Source organism: Rhineura floridana, chromosome 10, assembly GCF_030035675.1.
Source record: "Rhineura floridana isolate rRhiFlo1 chromosome 10, rRhiFlo1.hap2, whole genome shotgun sequence".
NCBI lineage: Eukaryota > Metazoa > Chordata > Lepidosauria > Squamata > Rhineuridae > Rhineura > Rhineura floridana.
In genome coordinates, this window is record NC_084489.1 from 69,450,531 (window position 1) to 69,460,959 (window position 10,429).

The following is a 10,429-nucleotide window of genomic DNA, read 5'->3' on the forward strand; positions in this document are numbered from 1 at the left end:
CAGATACTATCTATGCTGCCTCCACTATTTTGCCAGGATGGTGGCAAATCCTGTTTAAAATTCAACAGTCTCTGAATGGTACATCAATAATCAGAAGTGAAAATAGTGAAACAGATCAACAGGAAGCTTTTTGGTATTTCTGAATGGTTCAATGTTTAGAACAGGTATTTTAATTATATTTAGCAGCATGGACACCACATTAGTTGAACGCAAGAAAGGATGACATAATAAATGAAAACTTTGCTAAAATGTCCTTTGTAAAACAAAATGTCAGTAAATGTAAAAGGTCCATAATTTCCCATTGTGTCATTTGCTAGAAAATGTGCAGACACGATCACAGTCATGTTTTCTAGTTCCCCACATGTGCCATCTGGTTCACACATTCTTCACACGGTTGTGTACTCACAGATGAACAATCATGAAAGACATCTGTCACTGAACTAGCCCTTTGGTTTTCCATCCTAGACAGCAAGTGAGGCATCTTGCATGGGATGGAAAAGCATCAGAGTGCAAGAGTGAAAGGCAACTGATAAAATCTCATTCCTGCATTATAATATGAGTAGAGTAAGTCCTCAGATCACCATGAGGTATACCCAGGTGACCTTTTAACGTTAGGTAAAGTCAACACAAAAGAGCCCTAATTATATTGCAGACAATCAGAATTCTCCTGTCTCCAGACTTGCACTTCAATACTGAATAGAACTGGAAATAAGATCAATTATCTTAATAGAATGCAACTAGGCCACAATCTATGCTCACCGAGGTGAGATAAACCCCACTGAGCTAAGTGGGCCTTTGCTTCAGAGTTAAAACACACGGGGACTTGGTTGCAGGTAGCTCTGCACAGTCACAGAATCCCTATGTGGGAGAACACAGAGCACAAAGAATAATTTAGATGTAGTTCTTCAAAGTTGCTTTGCTAATGAATTAAATGAAGTCACCACAACATATTCCATTTCTTTATTTATTTGACAAGCAGCAGTATCATGTTCTTTGTACATTTTAATGTAGATACAATTATTATGTTATCTGCCATATTACAATATTTAGTCTGTTTTAACTTTGTCTTTTAAGATACATTAAAAAACATCAACTGCAAACGTGGGAGTATGGAGGGGGTGGAAGGGGGGGAAGCATGATATCCAACCAAATTTCCACATTTCAGCAAGACTCCACTCATTCTCTTTTAGTAAAGTTTTAAGAAATGTCATAATGACATGAGCTTGGAATATCTATAGGCTTGTTTATTTCTTTTCATTGACGCTCATGACGTGGCACTGGTGATGTTGTAAACAGCAGAAAAAACAGGGGCTGCCAAAGTGACCAATTGTGGAGGCACAACAGGCCTCCTCTTTTCCCCCCACAGGACACACCAAGCAGTGACATCAATGATCTCCGTACAACCATACCTGCAGGATATTAACTTCATGCTACATAGCTGTACTCATCTGCTGAGGCCTGGCTCCGTTCAATGTATTGTTTGTCTATCAGAACTTCAATACACTTCTTAATCATGCTGATACTTGGATTAAACCTAGCTCTTGATTGGCTAATTACCTGAGAGAGAAAGAGAGAGAGGGGGGGGGCTTTATTTAACACACCACCTAGTTATTTGAAGTTATAAAAGCTTCAAAATGGAAATGGATTGCTTTCAAGGCGATTCTGACTTATGGAGACCCTATGAACAGGGTTTTCATGGTAAGTGGTATTCAGAGGAGGTTTACCATTGCTTTCCTCTGAGGCTGAGAGGCAGTGACTGGCCCAAGGTCACCCAGTGAGTTTCATGGCTGTGTGGGGATTCAAACCCTGGTCTCCCAGGTTGTAGTCCAACACTAACCACTATGCCACACCAGCTCTCATAAAAGCTTCAAAACCAAGCCAAATGCCACCTTTAGGACATTTTCACCATTTAAAAAAGACATGCATTCGTTTTCTCTGAACTGTGGGCCAGTTAACATAGTATTTTTCTCCAACAATAACTTCCCCAGAGTGTATCTCATGTGGAGGAATGCATGTGTAAACCTGCTGGTAAAAATGAATACCACTGCAGTAATTTGCATAAATGGGACTGCTGGGAAAAGGGACTTTTCCAATGATAAGAACTGTTACTCTAACTTGCTGTTTAGATGTACCACCCAGTTCACAGTAGCATTTCTCTAGGCAACCTCTCTATCAATAAGCCCCACAGACTCCATATGACAAGGCTGCATTACATAGTTGCAGGACTTGATTCTTTTGAGGAATTGCCAAAATCCAAGCATCTTTCAGGTGTATTATGGCATCTTTACGTTGTCTGATTTGCAGCAGCTGAGGTATGGCATTTTGTATCATAACGTTTGTATTTAACAGTCCTACAACCAGAACGCTAACATATATTTAGTATTAGTGGCTGCCAACCTGGCCGAAATATAGCTACAAGCACTGCCCTTAATACGATTTCCTATTACGTTCTATCAATTTCCACCAGTAATGTGTACGTCATGTGCTTTTATCAAGTCATTAACATCAAGCAGCACACACTCTTACCTCCTGAATCAGAGCATTGTGTCGCAGCAGCTTTCGTGCTTTCATAATACGAACTATAGCAGCTTGAAGGTACATTTTCCTATCTTCATCTACAGCACTTCTAGTTTGCTCCATTTCCTGCAATGTATGAAAAACAGTAAGGGGCAGGCTACAAAGGAGCAATTCAGTGGATTAGTTGTGATGTTTGCACCAGGAATGCAGCAGTCATGGAATTGCATGCTCAGGCTGTACATACCATCATACTCAAAGTAAGCAAGTGCTATGGCTTCTGTTAGCAAATAATGCCAGCAATGCTAATGCTGTAGTGCACCTTGAAGTTAAAGTGAGTTTGATGGAGACACTCAGCAGTGTCTGGATGCGAGACCACCAGGACTCCCCTCTAAACTGCCAAACAAAAAGAGGTGTATAAACAGTTTTGAAAAGGCTATGCAATTTAGAGATTAGGTTTATCAAGAAAGGAGCATCAGAGAGGTCCATAAAATTAAATATAGGTGATCTGCAGTAAGCCCAGGGCCCCCTAGAGAGTCCTACTTCACACAATGCAGAATCAACTACTGGAATTCACCACCACAAGAGGTTGTAATAGCTACAAGTTTAGATGGCTTGGGTGGGGTGGAGTATCAGCCTTTGACAAACTCATGGAGGAGGAATGTATCAACAGATGTTAGCTATTAACAGCCAAATGGAATCTCTACACACAGTCAAAATATACTTGAAAGCCATACAACTAGGAAAGACTATTGCCATCATGGTTTGCTTGTGAGCTTCTAGAAGCATGTAGTTGGCTGCTGTTGAATATAGAACGCTGGACCAGATTGACTCTGGTCTGATCCTGCAAGGCAATTAATATGTGATGCTCATAAATATACTTGAAAGATTCAGTGAATATTCTCAGGTCAACTGGTAGAAATCTAGAGAACTGGCTACTTAAAAGCAATAGGATATGCATCTTTTCTTCCTGTCTCTGGTAAGAAAAGCTACAACAGGAACATTCCTTCAATGGGTGTTAGGTCACAATGGCCATATGTCACCCAGGTTCAGAGGCAGTATGCCACTGAACACCAGCTGTTCAGAGCAATCATGAAAGAGGCCATTGCCTTCATCTTCTGTCCACAGGTTTCCCAGAGGCATCTGGCTGACCACTATAATGCTGAACTACTCTGACCACTGGTCTGATCCAGCAGGTTTTATCTTATGTTTACCAGAACTTGCTGACAGAATACAGCCTCCATAAACAACTGCTAAAGGAACATAAAGTACTGCATGAATGAACGTTCCCTTTTTGAACCCAGAACTACTATTTGACACTGACAGCTTGGAGTTGCTAAGCACAATCTATACAACAGGTACTTTGCTTTTTTGTTTCCTTGGAACTATGAGAGATAGAATGAAGCACTCTTCACATGAAATAGACACAGTTCTGGGTTTTGAGGTATGGAGCTGTTTACATTGTCTGTAACATTTTAAGGGACCACCTCAAAATTGGCATTCCATGCACACGAAGGGACAATGAACAGAGTTACTTTTTATCTGTTTTGCAGTGCCATCCCAAGCATGTGTCCACAGGAGGAAGACCCAGGGAGCTCAATGGGAGCTTACTTCCTATTAAGTGTGCTTAGGGCAGCATTTGGTTACAGAGCAGGGATGGGGAACCTTGGGCCTTGCAAATGTCGTTTGAGTCCAAATCCCACCAGATCCAGCCAGCATGGTTAATATTCAGGAATGGTGGGAGCTGGAGCCCAGCAACTTCTAGAGAGCCACAAGTTTCCCATCCCTGTTTCAAAGCGGATCAAAGAACAGTAGCATGCTTTAAGTGTTCCTAAAGAAGTAGTACTTCAAAACTCATTTGACCAAATAAACCATGTTTCATGTACATTAGAGTTGTCTCCTTTTAACGCTGGTGCCTTCCCCTCCTTTGGTTTTTCTTTTCTTAGGATTTCACTGATGGAGACTCCCATTGGATCAGTGAAGTAGTAATTTGATAAAAGTTAGCTTATTATGAAACTAGGATTCAAGTTTTCTTAGCTTGTCTAGATATTTGTCATGACACATGGTTGAAAGGAACAACATTCCAAACCCAAACCCATTATTTCTGAATCACTGTCAACAACTTGGAACAACTAACACTGCTAACTGTGCAGGACTGATGAGACGTAGACCCGGTGAATTGGAAATCCCTCCCTTCCAATTAATTGTGGTTTCCTAGAAATAGGCTGTCCAATTAATTATGGGAGTACACATTAAAGGGAATCCTATTAAATACTAGGGAGTGTAATTTCTCTTTAATGGAGAGTACAGTAACTGAAAAATCAAGCTGGAATTTATAATTGCTCACTGGTGTACTAAGGTGCAAAAAGTGCTCCACAATGCTGGAGAGAGTGTTTTGGGGCAACCATGTCAAATACATATTTAGTGCTACATCTTTGGAGTAATGTTGCATTATAAATAACTTGCAGTCATTCTTTTTCTCCATATAGAACGCTAAATCTGTCTCATAATGTGGTAAGGAGAGTGTTTTGAATCCAACCAGATCTTGAACAGTGCTACTAATTTAGAATGTGTTGAGGACATAAGTAAAAAAAGTGCCATGAATGCTAGCAATGCAAAATGAATTATCTCAGGAAAAATAGAATACATATTTTCTTTGTAGGAAGGATTTTTTAAACAGGATTTAAGTTGCTTGAAAGCAAATTTCAGGCTTCTGAGTTAAGAATGAGCAAGGAAGTTAAGATAAATTGTGATACAGATTAAAACCTATGCTGCAATCTTATGCATATTTAGCTGGGGATAAGCCCCTCTGAATACAGAAGGTCTTACTTCTGAGTAAAAAACAACACTCATAAGATTGTGCTGTAGATGCATTACAAATTAAGTTTAAAATTCTGTTAGCAGAGAAATGAGATTAAATAATTTGAAGAGTCCTGATAAAGTATAAAAGGATGAAGAAAAACAAAGGGAGAAAACAATGGTTTTTTTTAGCATGGTTGATACCTACAGAAAGCATCCTTTTATTTGGATTCAGAAATATTTTTGGTTTTCCTCCAAAAATTAATCTACGCTTCTCAACTTGAGGCCCAGTTTGCACTGGACTGCCTTGTCACTAAAAAAGGTGCCTGTTTTCCTATTTAATAACCCCAAACCCATTTTTACATTCAAGTGAATGTTTTATTTTTTCAAATACTCTGACCTGAAGCAGGAACAGCAACAGCAACAAATTGCTAGATGCATGTGCACTACGGCTGCTTGCTTGCTTGTTTGTTTTAAATATTATTGGGAACTGGTTATAGTAGCAATCTAAATGCATCAGACATGGTAACGTGGAAATGTCCTGCTGTCAATATGCTTGCTTGCCTCCCATTAACTCTCTCTCACCAACACCAAAAAGTTTTCACCAGTTTTTAAATCAGTGTCAATTTTATACTTTTCATGGAGCTTAAAGCTAGGTCATATCAAAGATGTCAACAATACTTGCCTGTGGTGTATCTTTTTGCATTGATGTAGTGATTTTAAATTTTGTTCGTTTACTGCTGAAGTTCATATTTAATGAAAAAGTAGACTCTGCTTCTACATCTTCCTGCAATGAGAAAAGCATGTGTATGCCACACACAAATAGTGCCAAACACATTAACAGTTTGTCTTTCCCCTCCCCCAAGAACAGCGAACAGCTTGCTTGAAAAAAATCTAGCGTTACATACGGCTTACATCTTCTCTGTTGAAATATAAACATATTGTTATTTTTTTTCCAGTTTGGCAGGTCTGAATAATTTAACTTCCCTACTGAGGAGTCTGGCAACCCAAAACAGTCAAGACAATATATTTTACATATATGATTGTTTTTAAAATGAGTCCAGTGTAATTGCTTCATTACACTAAACACATACACAAAACCCTTATGTTCATAGGAATACAATCTAGTAAGCATAATTTACTGGAAAATAATTAGGTTTCAGTATAGAAATATTGTGATATTCCTGGAGAAAGTTACAAAGTCTATTTCCTAGTCCTCTTAAATTGAATTCTAAAAAGCACTGAGGAAAAAATGCACCTTTGCCTACAGATAATCTCCTTTCAGCCTGTGGGGGCAGACAGGTTTAAGAACATTCTTCTGTTGCACAGCTCAAGGATTAGATTAGTATTAAGTCCCCATTGCCTTGTCTAGGAGACCCCTGGCTAGGAATGTTCCAGTGAAGTTGTGCTTTAGAATCTTCTTCTTGGAAACTATGGATGCTGAAGGGCCCTAAACTGCACAAAAAAATAAGACACACACAGCACTGCAGACTTTGTCTGGTACCAAAGCAGTTACTTTAGGTGTGCCCAGTGGGATTTTGAGTTTTTGCCTATTTTGAGGAGCAGACCTTTATGTCATGTTTATGAACTGTTTTTGAAACACTGCTGAGTTTCAAAAGCAGTTTGCCAAGGGGCATGGGGGCTGGTGTTTTCAGAAGCACAAAGCCCAAGATGTTTAGGCATGTGCAACCAACAGTGTTCTCACAGACAGCATTCCAAATCCACATTAAAATGTGGCTAATATATGTTTCTGTAGGGAAAGGATGAAGAACCAGTGACCTTCCAGATGTTGCTGGACTCCAGCTCCCTTCAGCCCCAGCCAGCCTGGACAACGGTCAAGGTGGATGAGAGTCGCAGTCCAGTAATATCTGGAGAACCACATATTACCCACCACAGGTATACAAGCTGTGAACAATAGTAACAGAAGATAACACCTCTTCCTCATAAAACAAAGCTGCAACTGCAAGTAAGAGGAGATAGAAGCAAAGACATTCCAAGTCCTTTTTGCGATGTACCTTGTCAGAGTCATGGTTGATCATTTTGACATCAAGTAACGACTTGATAGTTTTTGTCAATTCTTTCTCGTTCATCTGTGTACTGTCTTGAAGTTCTTTGTAACTGACAGTTTCACTATTGTTGAAGGCAAGCAGCACTGCCATTTGGTATGTTGTAACCATGGCTACATATGGTTTGCACAAATAATTCATTTTAACTTCACCTGTAAATTAATTATACATTTCATAAACAATATGATCAGCAACTGATGTTACAAATAAAACATGGTGTCTTTTTCATCTTGGGGTCAGTCATGAAGAAGCCAAAGGCCTAGTGATTAACTTAACCCGGCAAGCAGGGCTAATGTGGAGAGAAATGAGTTAAAAGAAGTACTCAAAAAATACTTCTATAGCACTTGTCAGTTTTCAGATTGCAGTTAGAATGCCTTACCATCTAATTTTATTAAAAGGTCATCTCAATGGAAGAAAGAATTTAGATAAAACATGTTTCTGTATTCTGTAGGGGTACCGAGGAATATAAAGATTATGAATGGTGTGAGAAAGCAGATAGCGAGCCTCTTTCTCCCTCTCTCATAATATTAGGGCATGAAATGAATTGGAATGTTGGAAGATTCAAGGCGGGCAAAAGAATAACATTTTCACATAGTGCATGGTTAAAGTATGGAATTCGCTCCCACAAGATGTACTTGGATAGCTTTAATAGAAGATTAGACAAATCCATGGAAGATAAGGCTATCAATGGCTGCCAGCTAGGATGGCTATGTGTACCTCCACTGTCAGAGGCAGTATGTCTCTGAATACCAGTTGCTGGGAAAAGCAAGCTGGGAGAGTGCAGCTGTGTTTGCCAACTTCTTGTAGGCATCTGGTTCGCCACTGTGAGAACAGGATGTTGGACTAGATGGGCCTTTGGCCTGATCCAGCAGGACTCTTATATCCTTTCATTTAATGAAGGAACACATCATTGCCTCCTACTTCATTCTCCTTATATCTGCATTAACTAGTGCCCCCCAACCCCAATGTGCACTTCCACAATAACCTTTGGGCTCAGCTTTCCTGGTCTTGTCCACAAGGCCCTGTTCAATCTCAAATCACTGTTCAAAATCAAACTATGGAGTCGTCTGTAAAATTAACTTGAATTTTCTGCTAACATTTTACTTTTCTTCAACCTGTGTTAATAACTGGATGTTTTCCAAAGAGCCATCATGGAATATAACTCATTTCTACTCCATTAATATTACAAAGACACAATCTGTAATGCAATAAATCATACAGGCAAGCTTCAAATGAGATGAAATGAAGATGCTCAACTGAGGTAAATCAGCAAAACCATATTAACAACGTCAGGGAAAAGTAACTTTAAGAGTTTTTTTTAATTTACAGAACTTCAAAGGATTTACAGGTTCCAATAATCAAAACTATCATCAGCATATTAGAAGTTTTCAGAAGGTAAAAAACATGCACACTTATTTTTTACCTGTGCAGAGATAATGAAGCCAGGTAAGTTTCCTCCCACTGAAACGCTGACTGTAAAATAATTCAAACTGTAAAACAAAATCATTCTTTAGGTCAAATATTTTAAGAGAGCAAATCTTCAGCCAAATATCTCAAGACATAGAATTATGGTTAGTGCAAAGCTTAGTAGCATAGGATGATATTCAACGCTTGTCCTACTCAGAGTAGATCCACTGAAATTAATGGACATGACTCAAATGCATTAATTTCAATGGGTCTACTCTTAGTAGGACTTGATTAATTCTACCCATAATGCTCAAAAATATAATGAACCTTCTTGGAAGTGTCAGAAATAATGTAACACAAATTGGTAAAACCATGTAGCAATGATCAAATTACACTGAAAGTGCAATATTTATCTTACTAGCCTACCCAAGTCTGAAGGGTAATAATACTATATATACCCATGTCTGGATATAAAAAATACTGGAGAATAAAGCAAACAATATACAGTAATTATCAATTTCTGTAGCACTTATAGATAAAGTGCTTCATGCATCTAATATCCTTTATTCTCATTATACTAGAGACAGTGACTTAGCTGAACTCCCTGGGTGGTTTTGGGTAAGCAGTGCCCAACATTTTAGCCATTCTACAGTTCCTCCCATCCAAATCCAACACTAACCACTGAGTAGCTTTATCTCCCCCCCCCCGCTTTTTGGCATTGCTACCAGCCCTCAACTCTTTGGATGGCATGATAAACAAAGCCAATCTTAATCTTTAACTGGATCTCCTAACATTCTTCTACAGAATATTCTCTCGTACATTCAAAGCTAATCACCCTGTACAGATTTTAAATATAACAAGCCACCACCCTGTGAGGAAAGTTACTAACTCTTAAAGGCACACATGAAGTAGGACCCAACAATTTCTAGCAAGCAAATCAGGCAGGGGGTTCCAGCTCTTCTTAAAACTTCAAAGTGACTTGCTGGCTGAGTGATAGTGATTTTAAAGAAATGTGTGTTGGTAAATCAGAGCATCTCATGGAGCCCCTCTTGGAAGATAGTAAAAAGGTAACTGGAGAAGCCACCAATCAGGGTTTATAACACTTAGCTCTAAGAACTAGCTTCAAAAGCTGCTAGCTCACTCTCAAGATAGAGCAGGTCATGGATGAGGGGCCTACAAAAGGCCTCTGAATTATAAGAGTACAAAATTGCAAAAGGAACAATCCTAGTTCCTTTCTTTTCTCTTTATCTAGTGCCAATTAACTATTCAGCAATATCTTAGGAGAGAATACAATGTAAAAGCCACATGCTAGTCTATTATTCAGGACAAACAGAGTAAAATCATAGTACTGAAGCAGTCCACAGAATCTTTATCACCACAACAGAAATTTGAACATTTTGTCTTTTGTTGAAGGAGGAATTAGGAAAAAAACCCTGCCATTCTTAAAGCAAAGGCCTAAGAATATGCCTCACACTGTATTGATTATAAAAGAAACTACAGTATTAATATTTCACTAATTATATCATATTTAATAAAGGTTTATTACTGGAATTAAACACTAAATGTTCATGGAAGTCAAATATATACATTTTAATTGGCCATTTTAGTAACAGCTTTCAAAAATGTGTTTCATATCTTTCATA

At 38.7% G+C, this 10,429-nt stretch overlaps 1 protein-coding gene across 7 annotated transcripts in view; it reads right to left on the bottom strand.

The window, feature by feature from the left end:
• Positions 1-944: 944 nt before the first annotated feature.
• CUL2 (cullin 2) overlaps positions 945-10,429 on the bottom strand; it is a 56,505-nt gene continuing 47,020 nt past the window's right edge. For all 7 annotated transcript variants that reach the window (XM_061586676.1, XM_061586677.1, XM_061586679.1 and 4 more), the window contains 5 exons: positions 8,803-8,869; positions 7,329-7,531; positions 5,999-6,100; positions 2,527-2,643; positions 945-1,557 (listed from right to left, as the gene is read on the bottom strand). In XM_061586676.1, coding sequence (XP_061442660.1) covers positions 1,426-1,557; positions 2,527-2,643; positions 5,999-6,100; positions 7,329-7,531; positions 8,803-8,869 — 621 coding nt within the window. In that variant the 3' untranslated portion in view covers positions 945-1,425. The remainder of the gene's footprint in view (positions 1,558-2,526; positions 2,644-5,998; positions 6,101-7,328; positions 7,532-8,802; positions 8,870-10,429) is intronic.